This window comes from Drosophila santomea, chromosome 3R (assembly GCF_016746245.2).
Source record: "Drosophila santomea strain STO CAGO 1482 chromosome 3R, Prin_Dsan_1.1, whole genome shotgun sequence".
Taxonomy (NCBI): Eukaryota; Metazoa; Arthropoda; class Insecta; order Diptera; family Drosophilidae; genus Drosophila; species Drosophila santomea.
This window is the reverse complement of record NC_053019.2, coordinates 919,910-944,799: the sequence shown is the minus strand read 5'-3', so window position 1 is coordinate 944,799 and position 24,890 is coordinate 919,910. Positions and strand designations below refer to the sequence as shown.

Here is a 24,890-nt window from a genome sequence, read left to right as displayed (position 1 = left end):
AAGGGTATTTATATAGTAAGTGGAACTTTCATCACAATAGCTTATATACAATTTTTCTATGTGAAGGTTGCGATAGCACTTTTTTTACCTAATCATGAGCTACATTTTTGATTTCTTTTAAGATATTTATTAGTTAAGAGAGAAATTTAAGCACCTTATTATACCACAACAAGAGAGAACGCTATAGTCGAGTTCCTCGTCTATCTGATATCCGTCAATCTGACGGACAGACGGACATGACCAGATCGATCGGCTATTGATCCTGATCAAGAACTTCCTTCTGCCTGTGACTTACTTTTCATCATTATTATACCCGTTACTCGTAGAGTAAAAGGGTATACTAGATTCGTTGAAAAATATGTAACAGACAGATGGAAGCGTTTCCGACCATATAAAGTATATATATTCTTGATCAGGATCAATAGCCGAGTCGATCTAGCCATGTCCGTCTGTCCGTCCGTATGAACGCTGAGATCTCAGGAACTACAAAAGCTAGAAAGTTGAGATTCGACATACAGACTCCAGAGACATAGACGCAGCGCAAGTATGTCGATTCATGTTGCACGCACACTCTAACGCCATAACCACACAAACTGCACGCCCACTTTGAAAATGTTTGATACTTTTCATTTTGTATTAGTCTTGTAATTTCTATCGATTGCAAAAACTTTGGCACGCCACTCTAACGCCACAACGCCAAAGCTGCCACGCCCACACTTTTTAAAAATGTTTGGATATTTTTTCATTTTTGTACTGGACTCCGGAGCAAAAACTTTGAACACAAAAGGTATGTATAGTGAAATATTTTTTTGGTGAACCGCTCGGCTGTGCAACAGTTCAGGAGCGAACGAAACAATTGAAATAAGCTAATAGCATTGCAGTTGCTACCGACTTAACATAGAAATGGGCCATTACTTAACATACTAATTTTAGGCAAACAAATCCGCTAGCGACAGCTCTGCTGTACAGATTAAATATTTAAAGGCCTTTTGACCTTGTTGGCTCTCGACCCTTGACGCATAAGTCGGAGAGGACGCGATGTTCGCCAAGTTGACATAACTTAATGCATCGTAATGAATCGGCGTATGTGGGGATGCTACGGAGACTATACTCTATACGAGCCCTTTTGATGTGTTCAAGCACTGAACCCCGATCAATTGTATTATTACTATCAATTATCCGAATTTAGTCATGTGTACACAAAATAAGCAATTAATTTAAGCAAAAGAGTCTTGAAGCGAACAAATAAAGCGTTATTCAATAGAGACGCACGAACCAAAGACATTATAATTCTAATTCTAATGTCTTTGCTCGAACTCATTGCGGCCATGTTGTTCGAGAGTAAGATGTAAAATGCCTGTTTTACGGTTGAGCTCTGCCGAGAATATCGCTGATGTACGAGTCAGTGTCCTCGGAAACCCGCGTCGCGCACAGGAGCTTGGCCACACCGTCAATGGTGAGCGATACCGGGCGATGGCAACGAACTTCTTTTGGCCTGAAATAAAGAATATATGTAGTTCTGGACAACATGTGGATTCAACAGGTCGGCGCTACTTGCCACACAGTAGATGGATGTTCTGCAAGAGCAGTTTCCGGACTAGTATTAGTACAAGTATAACTATCTACACACAGTTTCTGCTGAATTACTAGCATCTTTTTCAATTATGTATACATACATAAATTTATTTGGAATGTCCTCTTATTATAATTGTGAAAATTAACACACATACATACATCGTACATTATTTTAAAAGAATCAAAACCATAAATGTACATTTATTGTATAGAAGAGTATGTACGTTCATGTTTTCTCACATTGTCTCATGCTCATGCTCGAGGGGAAGGCACACTTTAAGCAAATAGTACTTACGAAAAACAAATGACGAAAACGATAGAAGCCTACAAAGAAGCGCGTCGCATTTTTGTTGGTTTATTGCGTTTCTGTTTAGTTGCTCTTTGAATTTTGAATCGTCAAGATCGTCAGTGTTTTCTTAGAAATTTAGCGACGGCTTTCAGATTTAAGCTTGTATTTTGCAAGTAGCACACAATGAACAATATTTATAAATATTTAATTTCTATTAATTATGCGACATTTTGCTAACAATTAATTCGAAAAATGATCTAGAAACAATCCTCAGTAACGTTTACTTATCCAGAAGCCTTTCAAAGAATCCGTCCAGAAGCCGTTAAGGGAATGCATCTAGAAGCATTTCATTTAATGCTTACAGAAGCCTCATGGAACACCTTCCACTCGAAAAAGAAGTATGACGGAAGGTGTTCGGGAATAATTCCACTTCCGACTAGGTAGTAAGAATTTCTAATTGTTGGTCATTGTGTTATTTGTAAAAAGTTCCCTAGACCACATAACTTTGAATAAACCGAACTTCTGTATGGATGTTTATAAGCAAGATCATCTACACGATAGGGAATCGTACGCGTAATTAATATGGATGATTAAAAGTTGTAAAAGGCCAGGTACAGGGGCTTTTCGGAAGTTTACTTCATATAATATTTTTATACCCGTTACTCGTAGAGTAAAAGGGTATACTAGATTCGTTGAAAAGTATGTAACAGGCAGAAGGAAGCGTTTCCGACCATATAAAGTATATATATTCTTGATCAGGATCAATAGCCGAGTCGATTTGGCCATGTCCGTCTGTCCGTCCGTCTGTCCGTCTGTCCGTCTGTCCGTCCGTCTGTCCGTATGAACGTCGAGATCTCAGGAACTACAAAAGCTAGAAAGTTTAGATTAAGCATACAGACTCCAGGGACATAGACGCAGCGCAAGTTTGTCGAATCATGCTGCCACGCCCACTCTAACGCCCACAAACCGCCCAAAACTGCCACGCCCACACTTTTGAAAAATGTTTTGATATTTTTTCATTTTTGTATTGGTGTTGTAAATTTCTATCGATTTGTCAAAAAAAATTTTGCCACGCCCACTCTAACGCCCACAAACCGCCCAAAGCTGCCACGCCCACACTTTTGAAAAATGTTTAGATATTTTTTCATTTTTGTATTAGTCGTCTAAATTTCTATCGATTTGCCAAAAAACTTTTGCCACGCCCACTCTAACGCCCACAAACCTGCACTTCTACTAGCTGAGTAACGGGTATCAGATAGTCGGGGAACTCGACTATAGCGTTCTCTCTTGTTTTGCTTGTTTAGTGCTATTGCATATACGAGGGTTGCTGCACTTGAACCTTGCCTACGCCGCTGACATCAGAAAAAAACCGGGTTCGGGTTCAGATTTGGCTCTTGGGGTCCGGATCAGAATCGAGTCGCATTCCCGGTGTGCGGGTCAATCAGGCGCTATTTGCTCGTTTTACTTGACGGTCGACGGAAAGTTTTCGCACTGCACTTGGCTGCCGCTGACCGTAAAGTCTCCACAGCCGCTGCGTGCTTCCCTGCGCTGGCGCTCGTGGTTGTGCTTGCGCCTGCGCCTGCGCTGTGTCGCCGTCGCCGTTCTGCGTCGTGCGAACCGCGTTTAATCAGCCGCGCAGCTCGATCGCGGCTCAGTTTTCATTCAGAAGTCAAACGCGCGCTAATCGCAGTCGCTACTCGTGTGCGAGCGCCGAGAGCCAAGAGCCAAAAGCAATTGCGAAAGTAATCATTTTACAAAGTTCTTTGGCAACACTTTGTGAAATAGTTCGGGCCGCGCAATTTGTGTGTTGTGGTTTTTGCAGTTTTTAGATTTCAGATTTCGGTTGGCAGCGATTTACCAACTGCTTTCCGCCTTCGGTTGCGGACTTCGAGCTGTTGGCAAGTTTGCAAGTTGTAAGTTTGTTCGCACATGTGATTTTAATTTTTCGCTCTTTTGCAACTGCGCGCTTGGTCCGTTCACAATAACCATTTTGGACTGGACGGCGCTCTCCACGCCGAAACACCCTCCCGCTCTCCCCCACCACTCTGCGCGGCAGACCGTCCGAGTTAATCGATTTGTTTGACCCAATAGTGTGGCAACCCTGCTGCCGACGCTTGCACAACCTCAGTTTGGGGGCATTTGATTCGCAGTGAGGATCCGATCCCGATCCTGATGATCTATGTAGAATCCTCCAAATGTGGTTCCAGACGTGATTCCGGCAATTCAGCCCAGTCACGCCTGGGCAGCTGGGCAGCTGCACCCCTGATCAGCTGGGGACTTGCCTATCGTTTGTGCAGCTGTTTTTGGATTCTGGAGTGTTGGTTCCCAATATAACGATAGGTTTCGTTTGACGTGCTGACTTCTCGAAATATTGCATTAGAATTTGCCAGCATCGTATAATTTTTTCACTAGTGAACCGTTGACATTGGGTCCAAAGTAGCAGAAGCGCAATTAGTGCGCTCTAGTCGAATAATTAGCAGAGTGTTTCTTGCGCTAAAAAAAACATTTTAATATTAATCCAAAACAATTCGAAACAAGTGCGGAAACACTTCGCTCAAACCCGGATTTTGGCCTTGGACTTGTCGCAGGAAATCCTGATCGGTGCAAAAAATTCCCTTGAATATTTTTCCCGTCAACCGAGGTGGTCGAAAACTGCTTCAGGGACCAACTTACGAGGTCTTATGGCTGACTGGTTGATAATGGAATAATGATGGTGAACGCGTCTAGATCGACGATCGCTTCCGCGTTGACTGTAATTGGACTGGGAATGCGAGAAGGGCTTGCTCATTGTTCTGACACGGACTGGAGCCACTCACTCGCTTCTTGGCAGATGCTAAGGCCACTAAGGTGACAAATACTTATAAACCGTAAGCTGGGGTTTTAGCTTTCCGCATTTACATATGCTAACCATCTTGGTTTCTTCGGGCACGCCGTTTTTCGAATGCCAAGCACGTATCCGCCTTTCAAGCGAATTTACAGGCTACACACCAATCCCCTTAGATCGCAGATCCGAGATCTGAGGCCCGGTTCTTAAGAAGCCTCTCAAGCTGCCAGCTAAAACTTACCCAAACATTATTTCGCTTAACCCTCGCCGGCTTGGCCCCGGATTTGGCTCACACCGCTTACTCTATATAAATATTTTAAACACAACATTCTGTTTGTCTAGAACAGTATCTCGTTTCCTCTTCGATTGAGTATAGCTTAACAACTGGGATTTGCGGAAGCTGATGGTTAGGAAAAAAAAACCGCAATCTATTAATTCACGTAATGCTGTTTTCTTATAAAGATGGTGGATTATATACTTTTGGCTAATCGCCAACGTACAACTTCTTTCAACCTTACAGTACAGTACGTATTCCAAAAATAAACCCTTTTACAACGTATAATACAAAAAACCTCTAGAATAGATTGGATTAAAATGATGACGGCACCTTCAACTCCTAAAATCGAAGTTAGTTACACTTTTTTGTAACAAATTTTGCAAACAGACAAGGAAACGATTGTAACACAGTTTCTTTTAAAAAGGTTATTAAAACCTTTTTTTAAATATCTTTTGAACGTGGTATCGAATTAAAATAATCGAGGTAGCTTTCGAATCGTACTTAAGGCTAGAAAACAACAACGTTAAAGAGTTTAAGCACTACGCCCCAATAGATCAAAATCGGAAAATATATAATTTTACACTCTCACATCCTTTTCTCATGAACTAATCATCATTAAAAAAAAGAAATAGGTTTTATAAAGCATTTCAATCAAGTTATAAATGGTTCTGAGATCGGCTCAATATTGTAGTCTACTAGCGCACCACTCTCTCAGTGCTCATCGTCACTACGTGGACTGGGATAACAACACGTACTTTCTTATAATGTCAATTGGAAGGTAGCGTTTTGCAGTGACTAATTAAAAAAAATGAACAGAATTTCGTCCGCCTATGTCTGCGACGTGTACGGCATTAAAAATGTTCCAGAAGCAACAACACTATCGGCCACATCTTCGCACTTTAGACCGAAGATAAAACTTTTTCACGCCACTGAAACTGGTTGAAAAATCAACCAGCTTTCATTTCGTTCTGCATTATCTAAGTTCTGTTTTGAGTTTCAACTTTCTCGATGTGATTCGATCAACTGGTAGTAACTGGAATATCAAATACTGGATGCTACACATTTAGTACACATTCATTTAGAAACAGTAGCAGTCTTTAAATTTACGGGAAATTAGCTTAAAAGCTTCGGAGTAAACTGGCGTAATTAGTGAGCCAAAGCGCGAACAGCAATCCGAAATGCAGCTGAAACGTCCAATAAGAATAGAAAATACCACAAATTGATCGTTACAGAAATCTTTCGTAGTTTAGCTACGGGTGCAGATGTATCCCTTTTGGCAAAATGTGAACCCCATACCATGGTTAAGTATTGTGATCTACAAAACTAGGACATATTTCTACAAAATCAATTATGTAGACCATTATACCCGATTCTCCTTGTTTAAAAGGATCATCGTTTTCAGGATCAGGGAATTATAAAACGCCCACAAACCACCCAATACTGTAAAAAATGTTTAAATTTTTGTTTGTAAAACTGTTTTAAAATTGTAGTATATTTCCAGCCGATCTAGTTATGTCGCTTTGTACTCCCTTATGCTGGGTGACTGGTAGCTCATAGTCAGGAACTCGATGAAAGCGATTTCTCTTGCGTATATTAAATGCTTAAAACATTGTTTGTTTACCCAAATAAATAAAAATTAAGATCAGCCAATATGGTTTAATACAAAAACCTTTGTTACACCTCGTGTAAAAGTAATTTAATCGAGATCACTAGCCAAGTGCTTGTTTAGGAAATGCTGACACCTTTTTAAACTTACCAAACAGGTAAGGCATTTAATGCTAGAAGTGTTAGATTGACTTCTGTCTTTCTGTGGCTACCTTAGTAGAGTCAACAGCTCCTTACGTGTTAACTGTTCCGCGTGGAATTGCAGTTGCGAATAATTTAGAATGAATTATTTAGGCAAAATTCAAGTTGTCCCGGAAGCAAAAAGCTAATAGGGTGGAAAAATCCAATCCGTTGAGATCGTGCTTTGCATTGACATGGCAAAAATATGAGTGATCAGATCATCCCAAATAAGTGACTAATATGTCCAAAACAAAAGACATACGACGCATTTGCGCCGCTTCTTTTTAATGAACATTTTGCTCGCCGGCGCGGTTACTTTACTCGAAATAAATCTGTCCACAAAGCACTTACTTTTTACTTGGGGGTTTTGACATTAAAGATGAAGACGCCGATGGCGTTAACGCACCACTGATTAAGCTGTCGAGCAGTTTCAAAATGATTTCCTCTCCTGACCACCATCCCTGTACTTCTTTTAACGACCACTTTCTTGGCCAAGGGTCTGCTCCATTCCAGCCAATCTTGAGAGCCTGTAATCGCTCATTTGCGGTTTAGGCACCGCGAGATGAGCACATGTGGAAGTTGGCGAAACTAGTGTGGATTTGTTCAGAGATTTGTGGCAGAGTTACCTTGGGGTGGACGAGCTGGAAAATGTGCCCAAGAAGAGGCCTTGAGATCGCGACTGTTTAGTCGCGTTTTGATTAGCATGGGAAGATAGTATTATGTAACCCCAGCCTGTTGGGGTTCTATGGCTGACGAGATGTTGGTCTTACAGGTGTCATAAGGTAATTGCCGCCCAGTAATGCCAAAATAGCACTTGGTAATTATCTTCGGAATACTACTTGGGAATTACGAAGTTAGATGTGATCCCAAGAGGAAACCTTGAGGTTGCGAATGTGAAACCGTTTTATTGCCACTAAAGTAGTAGCTTAGCAGTGCATTCTGTGCAAGCCTTCTGAGCTCTGTAGCCGACAAAGTCGCTAGGTGAATGTTGATGATATACCTACAGAGTGCAGGTGTCAGACGGTTTCTTCCTAATTCACGCCCATCATCGGTTAATTGCCTGATGAGTGCCATCATGAAACTGCATTTAACGGCTACTCGAATAATTAATGCCCCCGCCCCCAGGTTTAACTGCTGATTATCTACAGTTCAGCCCCCGCTTCCGTAATCGCAGTGAGCCAAAGTGCACTTCAGCCAGACCCTTTGCCCCGCCTCCACGTTGAGCATCGAATATTTGAATTTCGGAGGCTTGCGGTCGAAGTCGGATGTTGGACCCTGATCCAATATTTTCTTTCGAAAGTTGGAGTGGGCTTCCAGAGGTAAATAAGCAATAAATTGCGACATGCCCGACCTTCGGCGAAAACCACTTTCGATTACATTCTTACACTCCAACATAGTTAGGGGCCAGTACTAGAAATATTTCATCTACATCGGGCGGCGAATTCCCTCCTAAAACGCTGTTCGGGGCTTATTGGCATTGCTGGGTGTGTTCGAGGCAAATAATGGGGCTTGGAAGCTCTGATGGCACAGATATACAGCTCCCGATCTGGGCAAATAGCTTAAGATCATAACAGCCAAGTCGAGGCGCACGATTCCCGCGAAATCTCCTACCTGGGTGTGTGCAGCCATTGACATGAGAAAAGGGCCAAGAAGCCACCTTCGACTTGGCTGTGACTTCCCAGTACTATTTGGAAAATTCCCAAACACCTTTTGTGTTTGCACGCCGGTTGCGAAAGCGCAACGCTTGACTAAGTTTAATTTTCAGCCAGATTATAGCTGCCGCAGTGGCCTATACTCATCCGCCATTAGCCAAACAGCTCTACCGATCCCCAATTTGGTGGGCGTGGTCACAGGTGTCGGCAGAAGCTATATGAGCTGCTCATTATAAGTAGACGCGATTTAGCTCGATTGCATGGGATTCTCAGAGTCCAAAATGCTCGCAATGGTATAAATGGCTCACCTTTTAGTGCAGCCGCATATTTTATTGCCCGTAGAATTGTCACCGACGTGGAACGTCGAGAAAGTCACTGTAAGGGCCGGAATGCGTTTTCATTGGGTCATCTCCGTCTCCAACTGTCACTTTCGGTGGCGATGACAAAGGCAAGAGTCTGCGTTTCGGTCTGGGATCCGACGAGGCCGTTGACAATTCATATTTGGCGTTTGGGTTATTTGCCAACCATAGTCATTATCATTACCACACATTAGCTAACTAAGCCTTCAATTTGAAAGGTGGCTTTGTGCTTTGAGTATTGCGGTGACGTGGCCATTGTGAAATGGGTAAAGTGCCCAACGCTTCCCCTCGCCAACATTCCCCAAAAATGCGGTCCGAGCTGAAGTCCAATTTAAATAGATTTTTATTTTTCTTTGCCTGGCACTGGCATTGTCTTCGACTTTGTCACAGCTCTTAATTTTAGTAACTCTGCACCTCTTTTAATTATTTAATACTGCTGCTTTTGCTTTTGGCTGAAAACTCGCACACGCATCATATTATAATAAGCCATTTAAATGGCTCAAGTGCTGAGTGGATTTCAGTTAGATCGGAAAACTAATGTTGTACTTATACATAGCTTTATGTATGGAACTACCGGCAATTTTTGGCACATTCCACTATCATTTGGAAAAGCTTTTGAAAAACTTGCCTTATATTGGCGCTTAAATTTGACTTCTCCTTGTTGGGTAGCATTAGGGTAATTTAAAAAAGTGTAAATGAAATGAAATTTATTAAATATAATTTTAGTATAATTTAAAAAAAAAACCAAACTTGATTTAATCTTAATTGTACCAGTTACTCGTAGAGTAAAAGGGTATACTAGATTCGTTTAAAGGTATGTTACAGGCAGAAGGAAGCGTTTCCGACCAAATAAAGAATTGTATCTTGATCAGGATTAATAGCCGAGTTGATCTGGCCATGTCCGTCTGTCTATCCGTCCGTATGAACGTCGAGATCTCAGGAACTAAAAAGCCAGAAAGTTGAGATTCGGCATGCAGACTCCAGAGTCATAGAAATTTGTCGATTCAGGTTCCACGTCCACTCTTACACCCACAAACCGCCCAAAACTGCTACGCCCACACTCTTAAAAAATGTTTTAATAATTTTATAGTTAGTCTCGTGAATTTCAATCAATTTGCAGAAAACCTTTTTTGGCACTCTAACGCCCAGAGTTTAAATTCCTCTTCGCATTTCCAATAGCTGAGTAACTAGTCGGGGAACTCGACCATAGCATACGCTCTTGTTTTTCATTTAACTCTTGTTTTCCCATTTTTATCAGTATGCCGACTATAGCGTTCTCTTACTTTAACCTGCACTTAACAATTTACATCTTCTACCCCCGTCGTTAGTATTTACATTCATTACGACACTGAATCGAGGTATACACTACATCTACATGCCAAACAAATCAACCCCAATTTATATTCCATTATTGCGCTATTAAAATAGCCAGTAGATTAACAAAGAAGCCATAACTGACTTTTGTGAAAGCAAACAACCTATGACAGAGAAGAAAAGCTTCAAAAATCGTAGGGTCGGAAGCAGCAGACCGGCGAATCTATAGGCATACGCAAATGCGTTTCCGATGACGCCCACGTTTAAATGGACTTCATTTGATCGCTGACCAGTGGCCACAATTATTTGGGCTTCGGTTTGGCTATCTCAAAACTAAATGTGTCAAGATCACTCCAACTAACTCTGTGCTGCAAGTGTCGTTGGCCATATTAATATATTGAAAATCTCCTTAGTATTTCAACACATTCGATTACAATTCGAAGTAAATTAAATGACGTTCAACGTAGAAGAGTTAATGGGCGGAATAATAGTAAAAGCATAGACAAACAAGCTTTAATTGTAGTTGGACTGCATAAGAAAACGGATACATCAATTATATTTTTCAAAATTAAGAACCGGATGGATCAGACGGAAGGGATAAAAATCTAAACTATCCAAAGTATTCCCTGATCTAAAAAATTGTAAAAAGAAAGCTTTTCTGAAGAGTTTAAGCAGTGTATAATTTTGGTTTGGGTGTAGAAAGTTCTTTTAGATTTGACTTCCACCCAGTTCCGTATTTCGTAAGGCGAGTCCGTTAGTTTGTAAACTTAGATTAATAAGTTTCGTAAATAAAATGCCAGCAGTGGCTAATGCGTTGCCACAACCAAGCAACTGTAAAGACTACGGCGAAATAGAAGTTAGATATAGCTCTGCCACCTGGACAACTCTATCGGTTGCTCCAGCATCGTCCTCTCCATCATCATCATCATCCGGGGCACAAAGACGGCCTTTAGAACTAGATTATGACACTTTAGATGCTGATTTGAACGAGTTTTGTGGCGGAGGGGTAATTCCCCAATGATATGCAACGCAAAGCGCAATGCTAATGGCCACTGGCTGCTCACCAGCCATATGTATTCCGCTCATGGTTTTGGCCAGGCCAGCACAAGTGAGTCAAGGGCGCAGGTCTCACTGGCCATCGTGCGTTTTGAGCAGCCCAATCACGTAGAGAAGCTTTTTGGACTAGAATATGAAAAAATATTAATATAAAAAAAAAATTGTTTAATTTTTTGAAAATGTGTGTGTGACAGTTTTGGGTAGATAGAAATTTACCAGACTAATAAAAAACATCAAAACATTTTACAAAAGTGTGGGCGTGGCATCTTTGGGCGGTTTGTGGGCGTTGAGGCAATATCATATCATATTTTCACGAATCTAGGCAATAATAAATAATAGTAATAATTATGTTGCAAAGACTAAATAACACTGATCAAAGTCGCCCCGAATATATGATCGCTCGATGTGTCAAGTTCAAAAAACTGGTTCGGGTCGACCACTCAGTTGACATTTTCTTCCACGGATTGTGGTACTGAAGGGAAAACATAATTTCCAGTTCATTTCCTTGCATAAAAGAAAAAAGAACTGAACACCTTGACTCGTGTTCCCTTCGCTCCGTTTTCTAGGTGTGTTGGTGGTTCTCTTTATCTGTGTATGTGTTTCGTAGTTATGGGGTGGTTCGAAACAAATCGAGACCGAGTGAAACCCGAAAACTAAAAAAAAAATACGAGCCCGAGGCAATGACAACAATGTTGTGTTTAATAAGGGGGGGTGATGGTTGAGCTCTCCCGCTCGTGATGACATAATGCCATTACCCACACACATAAACAGCGTGTGTTGTTCTTTTGAAGCCGTGCCTTTTTCACAGCAGTTGCTTATTTGGTGGCAGCTGACTCTCTTGGGTGCTAGGCCTGGCAACCCTGGCCAAAAGCGAAGAGTGGCTCGCGCCTCCGTTATCAGTGGTTTAAGAGAAAAGTGTATTTGCGCCAGCCGGTATTTTGCGCCAAGCTATTAAATACAATGTATCTACAGCATACCAAAAGAGAGTGGTTGCGGAATAACAGTGCTTTTTGCTTGTGGTGAACAGAGCGTGACGCAACATCGAATGTGAGTACGGCTGCAACAGCTGATGCTTCTTCTTGCCCGTCTTGCCATTTCCCCGGCGGTCTGCTTCTTGCCGCTTGCCAGCCACACCGCATCCACCAGATACAGATATACAGCGCTCAGTGCCTCTCTTTGGCTCTCTTCACACGACAGCCATGCCGTTTCGGGGTTCTCTCGCTCTTCGCCAGAGCAGCGGGCCTCAGTTCGCATTTCGCTTTGGGTTGTGCCTCCTCGTCTGGTTCGCTTTTTGGGTCAGGCCAGAGCGATTTCCACACAAAATTCCTAGTCTACTGCCGAGATACTACCACTGCAAAACGAACTAAAAGTAAAGTGTTATTCCGATATAGATTGCGATTCGAACTGATTCGAATTAGAGTGCCTGTCTTTGGTTGTTTAGTGAAGTGTTTTTAGGTTTGACTAGTTCCCTGTGTCCTTGCCTGTCGCGTCGGTTTCGCGTTGTGGGAACTACGTAACGTTGCCGTGTATCGTCTTCCACCCCGAAAGGCTGTCCGTGCCTATTTCCATCCGCCTTGATAAATCAGCCGTGGAATCCGGCGGGATCAGTTGAAGCCTCTCCCCCCGCCTTCAATGCTCTCAATAGGCCCCGCCGCCCGGTTTTTCGAATGTTATAAACTGTTCCGAGTAAAAAACCAACGTGCTGTTTCCTTTTCCAGTTATCAGTTACCTTTACCTGCGAACCAATCTGCATTTTCCGCACTCACGGCCATCTAATCAACTAATCAAGCGCGATAAGAGCCCATTCCAGACTAGGAAGCACCCGGGCCAGAACCGAAAAAACTATTAGATACCACATAAGGCAAGTCCGAGCCGCTGAGTTTGTCACGTTGTTGTAACGCATGTGTGTAAAGATATGACATAATTTCGAGACGTTCCGCTCGCACTCTCATCCAACCGAAATCTCTCCCACTCCTCTCTCTTAGTCGAATAGAAATCGGAAAAGAGCGGTTGCAAAAGTGCACAGGGGGGCAGAGAAAGTTAACCCTCAGCAAGTCACCGCCGCGGCGTTCAACCGCCTTCGAATTCATTAGTTAAGCGGAAACACTCGTCCCGCCCACAGCTATCGCCGCCCACCTCCCACATGAAAAGCGCGGCCATCGAGCATATTCAGTGCCAGCAATCTATGTTGCAACCGTCATAAGTAAATCCGCCCACCGGATTAAAAGCATTTTTAAATTGATGATAATAAGAAAAAAATGAAAAGTACAAAAATATTTTCGATCATAGATATCACTGTTTTATGGGAACTAAATTATCATTTTTTTAAAATTTATATATGTATGTACATATGTATGTACATATGTATGTACATATATGGTAATATTTTGTATTTTTTGTTTTGCTAGTTTTTTGCCCTTGCTGCTGTCCGACAAAATAATTACAAGAATAAGAAAGACTGCTTGACTATCTGATACCCGCTACTCAGCTTGTGGAAGTGCCAAGGAAATATTTTAATTTATTTTATTTTGTCCGCGTCAGAGTGATAAAGTGTGGGTGTGGCAGCTTTGGGAGGTTTTTTGGGCGGTACAACATGCAACAAACTTGCGCTGCGTCTATGTCTCTGGAGTCTGCATTCTAAATCTCAACTTTCTAGCTTTTATAATTCTTGAGATCAGGACGTTCATACGGACGGACAGAGGAACGGACACACAAATATGGCCATATCGACTCGGCTATTGAATCTGATCAAGAATATATATACTTGATATGGCCGAAAACGCTTCCTTCTTTCTGTACTTTTAACGAATCTAGTATACCCTTTTACTCTACGAGTAACGGGTTTAATAATATGTACAATATATGTTTAATATATGTATATGTATGTGTTTACCTATGTTGCTTATATATGTACATATATATTAAAATGGATCGATGGATCTATTAATCATAATAGATTGCATTTATCTGTACATTGTTTGCGCGAGTGTTTAAAAATTTTCGAATACGATATGTATTTCGTGTTACGGCTCGAATAATTGTGGTAACCTTCTTTTGTTGGAGGTGGAAAATAGGAAAAGATTCAGTTATTGGGGTTTCACTGTCTGTTTGAATATTTTAGGGTGCTGTGTGGGCTGCCCTTAGAAAGCAGAGGGTTTCGATTACGAAATGACATTTTTCTCCGTGGGATGACCTAATAAATAACAAAAGCCGAAATAGATTATTGCGTCAAGACGCAAAACGCGTTTAAATTTCCATTTCATCAGGTCAACCTGTTGTTGTTCGCCGCCTTTCGTTACCGCGCCGTTTGCTGCTGTGTCTTCTTTTTGGCGACACACATTCGTAAACAGTTTGACCATGAATTCGATTTTGAGCGCAAAAGTACCAAAAACAAAAAGCTAAAACCTAAAAGCCAACACAAAAAGCTAAACGTGAAATGAAAACCCGAAAGCCATAAAAAACCCAGTCCGCCCCGCCGCGAATATGTGTGAAATTCCGTAATAATTAATTGATCGACAAGTGCGGAGCTTTGATTTGGTATGCAAGCCATCACCTGCCACTGAAATCGATCATGATCAAGCGGTGGCCCTTGCCTCATCGAAATCCACTCCGTTCTTGCGACAGCGCACCTGTTGTTGGCTGTTTTACGATGGGAAGGCTGGCTTTCCCAATCCCAATTCCACAACCAATTGCAAGGAAACGGTGCCGCCGGGAGTTGGATTGGGAGTCGGAGTCGGAGCTTGCGTCCAACGCACTGCGAATTCCACCTGCAGCCCATAAAGTGACGGTCTTTATATACATAGCACAATCAAGAGTCATCCCTCTGTCCAGTTCACAAAGGCAATCAATGCTAAGAGATATGAATTAATTCGTAATGGCCCACGATCGTCAACGCCAACGCCTCTGCCCGCTTGGAAGCTCCGGTCGCCGAGTGGTGTCTGCGACTTGGACGACGAAATGGACTACGGTTTAAACTCCAACTCCGACTGAGGCAGCGACTGCGACTGCGACTGCTACTGCGGCTGAGCTGCAGCGGCCTTAGTTTGTCAGTCCCTGTGGCAACCAGTTAGTCGTGCTCCGGTAGTCGATGTCGACGGTTCGCTGTTTTGTGTGTCGCTCGCCGCCCGTTCCCGCCTCTCTCGCCGCTAATCAAAATCTCGAATACCGAAGTCTCAAAAACTAGTCCAATCCGATCTACTACTGTATTTCCAAGGACTCCTTTTAACAAGTGATTCAGGCACGGCATGTCAGGCCTAATAAGTGGAGTAGTGGGCGCTAGTCTACAACAATTAGAGCAATAATTGTTGAGCGGCAGCCTATACAGTCTATTTAGAAAACCGAACTATCCGATTATCGCTATAGTTTTATACTTCTTGGTAGACGGGAAAAAACCATCGGTGCAAAAAGAAAGGTAAATTCTCGGATAGATTCCCCATAATGATCTGCCTATTTAGCAATAGAATGGATTGAATTTAACGACCTCTCCTCCAGCCGTGTATGTGAAATAAATATTAATTATTTGTTTTTACTTATATGCACCTATGCGACGCATTTTGTTTAGTTTGCGTTTAAGTGATTGAACCCGTAAACGCAATAGAAATTTTGGCGGCTGTTTCTGACGCCTACAAATGAGTCTATGGAAGATTTGACGAAGTGCCATGCCATTCAAATTGGCATTCTATACCTTTCTGCATTAACGCAGTCCCACACATGCCTGCTTATGTACGATAAACAAATGTCAACGCTTGTTATTGTTGGCAAGAGCTTGGGATCAAAATCACTTGACCTCTCTTGGCCAATCAATCGGGCCCGTCATTCAGCTCTTCAGCCAAGTCAAGAGACTGTGCGCGAAATTCGAAAATCAATACTCAATAAATGGGAGTGGAAAAGAGGATGTTCAGAGCCTCGCGATACATCGCTTTCACCCTCCAAGTACGTATTGTGTCAACAACTGTGGCAACCAGTAGGCACCTCCACCTGCTTATTTTGCGGGCATTAGGTGCCTTTTTTTCGGCAACCTTTTTGTGACCCAGCGTACGGGTTATCTTGGCCAGACCAAGAAGTTGAGTGAGTCACACGACACCAGACAATATTCCAACCACCCACCCGTCATCACTAGTCATCGGGTGGCCTGCTCTCGTGGCCCCTTTTTCATTCAAGAAACGTGGTGCGAGCCTCTGCGCACGACCGAAGGGCAAAGCCAGAGAAAAGAGAAACCCTAGCCGCATCACGTGATGATATTGGAACAACGTGGCACCTTGGCTGACGCCGGTTTAGCGGTGTGTTACTGAATAGGCCAGCTTAGGCGGGTGGAGTGGGCATTGGGTGGGGTGTCGCCTTGAATGCCCTTGTGGAACGTGTGGGCTTGTGTCGAGCAAACGTAGCTGAAAACAACAAAACCAGGTCAATGAAACAGCCACATTTGGCATGGTTTTAAGTCGGCACAGCTGCTGCCGGCATCGCTTTTCAGTTGCCGCTTCTTCAGCAGGTTTCCAGAGGTGGTCGACCACTCTCAACCCTTTTACATTAGGCGAAGGTAGGCATTGCACACCTGATTACCACCACACCCCACCCCCTCAGCTCGTTTCAGTTTCTTTTGATTTCTGTGCTGACAGCGTTTTTCGCCGGCTACCGTGTGCTCTTTGTATTGCCTTGTTTTGATTTTGAATAAGTATCAATTTTAGTCTCTTTTCGGTGACAGTGGCCTATATTACTTTCTCGCCGTTATTGCCAAAGGTTATTGGCAAAGGTGTTTGTTTGTTTTGCTTGGTGCTCTAGTTGCTTGGATGATCCCACCCTATAGAAGTTAGAAGTTCATAGACGGATGTCAGATACATATATGTACATTACCAAAAATAAGACAGTTTCTGACTTTGAATTCAATTTCATGTCAGTTCAGTTAAATAAAGTTGTTGTTCTCAACATATTTCACTCCCCTTATGCAGTCTACACCTACAAGTGGCTCTCCCACATAGAAAAAACAATTGGCAAATTTTATGCTTGCCAATTTCCTGCCTATGCCCGTTTTCCCGAAAATCGAATTCAACAAGGTTTATTATTAAACAATTACGACACTCTTTTGTAACGTACTCTGCGGCGTATGAGTAATGCGCACATCAAGCTAAACACTCATTGTCTGGTTTTAAAGGAGTGAGTGCGCGTGCTTGAAGAAAGAGCCCCTTTTAGGCCCACAACGTATCTATGCAAACTTTCAGCTTAAACCATCAACCTTTGAGAACTTATTCTTTGAGGTATTTGGGAAATATTCGTAAACAGAATACGAGAAAAAGTCCAATTCCTCGACTACTCATTCCGCGTCACTAGCTTTCATTGTTCCGAAATTTCAACCATATCACGGACGGACAGGTAGATCGGCTCTGGTGATACTGGTCAAGAATATATGTTATATAGTTACTGGCATAAATATAGAGGAGAACTTTTTGAAAGGTTTTATTGAGCTTATTGTGCAGCACATTTCCACGAACAGTACTCCGCCACGTATTCCTGTTTTGGCTATCGCTTTCGCTTAATTTATCGATTTGCGATAACTGACCGAAAAAGATAAGGTGCTTATACAAATTCCGCGCTGTGCATAAAATAAAAATAAAAATAAGAAAAGAAAAGAAAACAAAAGATGGGGCTCAAAACGAGAATGTTCAATTATAAACGAGATGTAAATGTGCCGAACGATTGCTAACAGAGTTGATTTTGGATTTAGTTTATTGACCTCATTTCTACTGCCGTTTTTTTAAGTGGGCATATGGGGGTTATATCTGGAGGCAAGGGTGGGTATTGAGTGATGCTGTTAGGGGTCTGCTAATATGTCTTATTATTTGTGTGTCTTGTGGATTTAAGTGTATTTAAATTGAAAGTTAAACTATATTTTCTTGCAGTTTAAAAATCCGCTTGGCACCGCATCAAATGCACTAAGTCCTAAGCACTAAAATTAACCAGATCAGAAGCAGAGCGATATTCTTCAAACTAAGACTTATACCACCAACCAATTGTACAATCAACAACACGAATTACGTATAGAAGCAGTCAGCGACAAACACCAACCACTACTCAAGAATACAATGGCCTTAATTATGAAATACATTGACAGCATAAGCAGATACATGGACTCACATAGTGGTAAGTACCAGGCTTCTAGGGTGTCGGATTATTCGCTAATTTGGCTAACCTTGATTTTGCTGGACTGCAACCAGCTATCGCACCACAGGGAACAACTCAATGTCGCTGCCCTTCCGCACGTTTCTCTGCGAAACATCGGGGATAAAAAGTTTTTGACACTAGTTCTCTAATTGGCAAGAGAGGTTGGTGAATTTGGTAAAAATGGCTTTTCCAATCTCCAAGCTCTCCGCCTTAATTCCTTACGAGAACTATTATTTTTTATTTACATGCGGAGACCGAATACAAACGCCATTCCCTGCTTATTTCCAAGCAATTATACATATATAAATATATATATACTTTTCAGTTTTTTATACTGCAACATACTGTTTTTTAAAATGCTAGGCCGTTTCTAGCTAACTACGCAAAACGAGCTAAAATTGTGTTTCGACACTATTTATTTGCCTATATATGTATGTACAATATGGTCGTACAAGCATTCAGAATTGATCAATCGCGTTTGTTTATTTTACCCAGTGTATAATCTTATGTATAAATATAAATAAACATATAAATTTGATGAAAAAACTTCGAATGCGCAATGAAGTTTAGTATAGGGGTGGGTATGCTGGCATGCGGTTACTATCTATATTTTTACAAACATCATGGTGAATGACAGTGTTCGAAGGTGATAAGAACACAGCATTCGCTTATCCAGAAGATTTTGACAATGTGTGGATCCTTTTAACCTTTTTTCTAGCAGTGGTCAACACCGACTCCTATAATTATAATGTTTTCCTTTCGCACAGACTCGAGGACAAAGGGCTGGCCCATGATGTCGTCCCCATTCCCAACACTAGCCGTTTGCCTCACATATGTCTATCTGGTCAAGGTGAGTACCGAGTAGCAAATTGCAAGTTATTGGTTGCCCAATTTGGGCTTCTTAGTAGTAGTTTAAAGATAAGAAGGTGGTCGGTCTGACTAGATCGATTGTAGATCGGTTTATGACAGTAGTGTTTCGCACAATAAACTTATCAACTTCGTGATAATAAAACGGGATACAATTAAATACCTTTGCGTCTGCCGGCTACTATATAAAGTTGATACCACCATCCATCCACAGGTGCTGGGACCCCGATTAATGGAGAACCGAAAGCCTCTGAATCTGCAAAATACTCTAGTCATGTACAATGCCATACAGGTTGTTTTTAGCGCATGGCTGTTTTATGAGGTAGGTATTCCCGTCCCACCCATCAGATCTCGCCCTTGTCCCATCATCCCAGCAACTTATGATCGCGTGGCATCGTCGCTGGACCAGACCACGCTTCTGTGGACCGCGGAGGATGCTTTCCAATAAAATTTAACCTATTCTTGCTGCTAATGTCTCTGTTCTAGTGCTTGATGGGCGGCTGGTGGGGCTCGTACAGCTTCCGGTGCCAGCCGGTGGACTACACAGATAGTCCCACATCCCGGAGAGTAAGTGTCCCTGTCTAAACGGCATCGCGCTAGCGTACCTATAAGTGTGTGCTGATCCGATATAACCCCAACCAGTTCAGAGAAATAGCTAATACCGAAGTTATTTGCGTAAAATTCTGTATATGCAGTCCAGGAAATCTAACGTGGCTTCTGCTTAATCTAATCCTAGCACAATGTTATTGATCTGGCCACTGAACTAGCCAACGCTTTTTGGAGTGCTGACCAGCCACGCCTCGCCTTGTAGTCTTTTCATTGTATTAACTGCATATTGTACTCAAAAAAAACCCCGACTACCAGAGACACCTGCGCCAGCTTTGGGCGCCCGGCTTTGACTAATACCGACCAAGTACCCTAACGCACCTCATGTGCAAGACCCATTTGTCCTGTTCTGACCAGCTGCTGCTCTGTTTTGTATGTATATAAACGCTAGTCAAACACCAGTGCTTCAGATAAGACCGGTGGATAATTTGCTTCAATTAATGAAATTATCGCGCTTAAGCCTAAGCTGATACCATCTAAGTGCTGTATACTTACACTAACCCCCACACCGCCAAAAATGCACCTCTAGAAATCTAGAAATAGCCGACTGCTAAGTAAGCGACCTGAAAGAGACGCCTTTCAGCCAAGATCCGGTGACGATGCCAATACCAGTACCAGTACCAATATATCTATCACAAATCATCCAAGAAATTGAGAGCCAAGCAAAGATATATAAGTTACCTTCTGTGCTCTACATTTCCAGATAGGAATTTCCGGTTGGCTAACTGGACATTATAGCTTCCGATGTCAGCCAGTCGACTATAGTAATAATCCTAGAACGTTAAGGGTATGTGTTAACCGCCACAGGCAGTAATATAACAATCTAGATAACGAATAACGATAAGCATTTTGGTTACGTTTTATTTCCTTTTTGGTGTGAGTGCACGAATAGTTATAGATAACCATATACGCACATTTACTCATAGATATACACATTAAAATACCTATGGAAATGGACCATTAAAACACAAACTCTAATTTACGATGTTGTGGGTGCACCTAAAACATATTGGATGCCCACAAAACTGTCTTCTTTTTCACAATCACTAAACTTAAAATTCCCAGTTCCAACTTCAATAATAGACTATCTGTTTCCTAACGATCAAATCTATCCGCATTCCACCTAAATTACATTAGTTCTAATTGAATGTTGACCCTTCTTGGAAAGTCATATTAACGCAACTTAAACTCAATCGAGTGTTCATATGTGTTTAAATAATTTATTACTATTATTTTTCAACAGTACTCATGAGTCTATGACGACTGCACTCCCTATTCCATCTGTAATGAATGAGAGACTCGAACTCTTGCATTTAACTGCCACCCAGATGTTCTCATTCACAGCATTGAATAGGGATGCGTAAATCTCAGTCCAAACGAATGTTAAAAACACGTCTCACGGCTACATACAACAGATCTAATATGAATACATCTCTCCCCCTTCTCCCTAAATTAGATGGTTCATGCCTGCTGGTGGTACTACTTCTCAAAGTTCACAGAATTCATGGATACGGTGAGTGACAGATCAAAGAGTCCGCGCTCTGTAATTGTTTCATTTATCAACCTGTTGCGTCTTGCCACAGATTTTTTTCGTGTTGCGCAAGAAGTCGAGCCAGGTTACCACACTGCACGTCATCCATCACGGCTGCATGCCCATGTCGGTCTGGTTCGGCGTTAAATTCACCCCGGGTGAGTTGCTGTGTGGGTATACGATGAAGTCCATCCTCTGACCCACCGAATTCTATGCACCCCTCCAGGTGGTCACAGCACCTTTTTCGGGCTGCTCAACACTTTCGTCCACATCGTGATGTACACCTACTACATGTTCTCCGCTATGGGTCCGCAGTACCAAAAGTACCTCTGGTGGAAGAAGTACCTGACCACCCTGCAGATGGTAAGCTGCATGGAACTTTACTTTGTGCCTAGGCTAATCCGCTGCTCCCACAGGTTCAGTTCATCTTGATCATGGTGCACGCCTTCCAGCTGCTTTTCATCGACTGCAACTATCCGAAGGCGTTCGTCTGGTGGATAGGCATGCACGCTGTCATGTTCTTCTTCCTGTTCAACGAGTTCTACAAGGCAGCCTACAGGAGCCGCATGATGGTAAGTTCGCCCCGGAAATGGGCTTTAGTAGCTGACCGAAATCAGCAAGTAGCGGCGAAGTGGCCGCTCGATTATTATCAATCTGAAATTCCCACGTTGCCGAGGAGGTTTCCAGATTCCGGTCTGTGTTAATGAAAATGAAAACGAATACCTAACAGAAACGACGCGATTCGGAGCTGTGAGGCAAACGTGGTTATATCATCATGCCTGCACTGCACCTTGCGGCAAGCCGTTTACAAATGCGCAAGATGTTGTGGTCCAAATTCATTAACGAGATTTCGTCAAGTAGGTCTCTGGCAACTCCAGCACTGGGCGTTGGTACATATCGTTAACCGGCTTCGTTTCGGCACCCAGCATTTGCTGAGCGACGCGCCGCACGAGTGAAAGTTTAGCGGAAAGGCAATACGCACTGCTTCGGAGTCAGCGACAGCGAAAGGAAGACAATGCCAGACTTACAGACCAACGTTTTTAAATGATACGTGTGTCGTTGCCGTCATTAGAGTGCTTGAGGGCTCGAAAAACTTTAAACTATAAAAAACTATAGAGAATGCTATAGTCGAATACCTTGACTATTAAATACCCAAAGGGAGGAAGAGTAACGGAATTGTCAGTCCGACAATTTTCGGTGTTTAGTTGTCTTCTAATTTTGAGGCTTTCATTGGGCGTGACTAGAATATTTTCGTCACATCGATTTAAATCGGCAAGGCAAATAATCGTAGTTTTCTTGCTGTTACAGCTCCCTTCATCCCTTCATCAGAAAATCTACAAGCGACCAAACGATTTAACCAATGCGAATTGAATCAAAGCTTTTTAGGAAATTGTAATATCGCAGTCTTGTATTTAATGTTATTGCAATAACATTGCCAAGATATTGATTCAACGAATAGAAATGCGGCTCTTGAGCAAACGAATAGAAATTGGCAAGGCAAAATATATTTAAAATTTTGTAGAATTGCGGGCGTGACAGTTCGGGGAAGTTTGTGCCGTTAAATTGGGCGTGGCCATCAAGCTGCATTATGCATTTTTTGAATACATTTATAGGTAATCGAATCGATTTGCTTTATTTGTTCTTCTTTTAGAAGAGAAACGGAGCCCTGGCCAACGGACACGCCAAGCCCAACGGCTACTGCAAGAGCATCAACGCCCATGACGATCTGGCCATGCCCAACCATGCCACCACGGAGGCGACAGCGACGCCCGTATCTAAGACCAGTGGGAGCAGCACCTCACTGAGCAATGGGCATTCTAATGGGGTGGATAACGTCTACAAGCAAGTGGCAAACGGCAGCGCGCACAAGGGATCCAACGGAGGACTGACCAACGGATATGCCACTAAGCTGCTGGACGACGCTTCCCAGGAGCTGAAGCAGCGAAAGACGCCAAAATAATATCGGGGCAAGGAGGGGCGGCGTCAGCACAGAGCTTAGAACGCGGCAAGAGCCAGTAGCGCCAGGAGCTTCCTGGAAAGGGCCGGAGCTCCAAGAGTCATTTCCAAAGGCACACACAACTTCATTTCCGCTCACAAATCCTCATCGTAGACCATCCACTTACAAAATTCCAAGTCAGGACTCACGTTCTTGGGTAGCTCGGAAAAAATGCTAAGTAAGCGCGTAAAAACACTATTAGTCCTGACTGTCGAAGGCATTGCATGGCTGCTTCTCCCGCAGACCCAAATCCATACACTTGAACATAGAAATATGCGAATGGTGGCAAGCATTCCCCAATGGGTATACCCATTGAGGCATATGCAGATGTATAGGCATTGCGAATGCATATGCACCTGTTCTCTAGCCGACTTTTTTAAATACGTTTTGTTGCTTCTTTTTCTTCTTTAGTTGTAAAAATCTTATTTATCATAAGTATCCTGGCGGATTGTATAATACAAAATCAACTATCGCAAATCAAGATTTCAACTAATCGAAAACGATAACGGAAGCCCAGCAAAATCAATATAAAGCTAAAACTAATGCAAATGCACTTAGATTGTGTGTGAGCAAGGAATTCAACTATTTAAGCATAGAATTTAATTTATATATGTGTATATATACATATATGTACATGTATTATTGAAGTAAATAAAAACAGCAGCAGTCTACGGCAAGTTTTGTAAATGTATAAAGCAAAAAACAAGTGCAATTTAAAATTAGGCACAATATTTGTTAAAAAAAAAAGTCATTCAGAAGTAGCAGACTTTTTACGTTAATCAGAGAACTACAAACGCAAATATTCGACAATTTTGTAAAACTTATAACAGTATAAAAAATAATGTACGAATCCATTAAGAAATCACAGACTATCTAATTACTCATAAAAAGTTTCATTAATTTATTACGAATAAATTATGCAGCTAAGCTAAAAACGAAAGCGCGAGATAACAACGGTGTATACCAAACAAACACACAGCAACAATATCAAAACAGATTAAACACAAAAGGAACTAACCATAAGATCGATCCACTTCAAAGCGAGCATTAAATTACTAAATTGTTCAAATCAAAAAACAAAATAGACTAAGTCCCACACTCTAGGTTTGCAAATGCAATACGTTTTGTATGCAATTTTTGTGCAAACATTACCTATGTAATTAATATTATACAAATAGAAAACAAAAATATTTAGAAATCTAAGTAAAAATGGAGTGGAGCATTTTTTCAATAAAATCACTAAAATTACATCCTTAATTTATCTATCCAGCAAGCCATTTCGATTTCTCAGAAACGGCATTTTCAGATCAGAAAAATAGATGTAACTAAGGTCGTATGCTGCGTAAAATAATTTTTTATTAACATTATTGTTAATAATGTTTTAAATGTTTTAAATTATACATGTGTGCCGTCGCATTTGCTTATAAATTGACGGAAATAGTAAAGTTAGAACTTAGAATTAAGAGCTTCTGCTAAGAACTACGTGTGATAAGCTCACCGTCGAAGAGGGCCCAAGACAAAATATTAAAACATATATGTAGTTTAAGTGGGAGGCAATTTTACAATTCAATATGTCAGTCAAGTCAAACAACGTCAAAATCTTC

General features: G+C 41.9%; 2 protein-coding genes across 8 annotated transcripts; one reads left to right on the top strand and one right to left on the bottom strand.

Annotated features, from left to right (window-relative positions):
• The first annotated feature begins 3,463 nt into the window (after nucleotides 1–3,463).
• On the top strand, nucleotides 3,464–24,534 carry LOC120452480 (elongation of very long chain fatty acids protein AAEL008004). Of its 6 annotated transcripts, none has more exons than XM_039636725.2 (11): nucleotides 3,464–3,777; nucleotides 18,025–18,265; nucleotides 19,054–19,136; nucleotides 19,368–19,475; nucleotides 19,640–19,720; nucleotides 20,463–20,546; nucleotides 21,216–21,272; nucleotides 21,343–21,448; nucleotides 21,517–21,653; nucleotides 21,707–21,862; nucleotides 22,942–24,534. In XM_039636725.2, exons 2-11 carry the CDS (start codon nucleotides 18,208–18,210, stop codon nucleotides 23,248–23,250), a joined length of 1,179 nt encoding a protein of 392 aa, XP_039492659.1. In that variant the 5' UTR covers nucleotides 3,464–3,777; nucleotides 18,025–18,207; the 3' UTR covers nucleotides 23,251–24,534. The 6 variants fall into 6 exon arrangements, with proteins under 6 accessions (XP_039492659.1, XP_039492661.1, XP_039492660.1 ...); XM_039636723.2 differs by lacking the exon at nucleotides 3,464–3,777 and adding an exon at nucleotides 12,375–12,500; XM_039636724.2 differs by lacking the exon at nucleotides 3,464–3,777 and adding an exon at nucleotides 15,237–15,542.
• Nucleotides 9,866–12,385, bottom strand: LOC120452484. Of its 2 annotated transcripts, XM_039636731.2 has the most exons (3): nucleotides 12,109–12,385; nucleotides 11,140–11,257; nucleotides 9,866–11,030 (listed from the first exon to the last, which is right to left on the bottom strand). In XM_039636731.2, the coding sequence occupies exons 1-3, from the start codon at nucleotides 12,383–12,385 to the stop codon at nucleotides 10,916–10,918; spliced, it is 510 nt and encodes a 169-aa protein (XP_039492665.1). In that variant the 3' UTR covers nucleotides 9,866–10,915. The 2 variants fall into 2 exon arrangements, 1 of the variants encoding a protein (XP_039492665.1); XR_005616473.1 differs by lacking the exon at nucleotides 12,109–12,385 and adding an exon at nucleotides 11,348–11,510 and having other exon boundaries at nucleotides 9,866–11,257.
• Nucleotides 24,535–24,890: the final 356 nt, after the last annotated feature.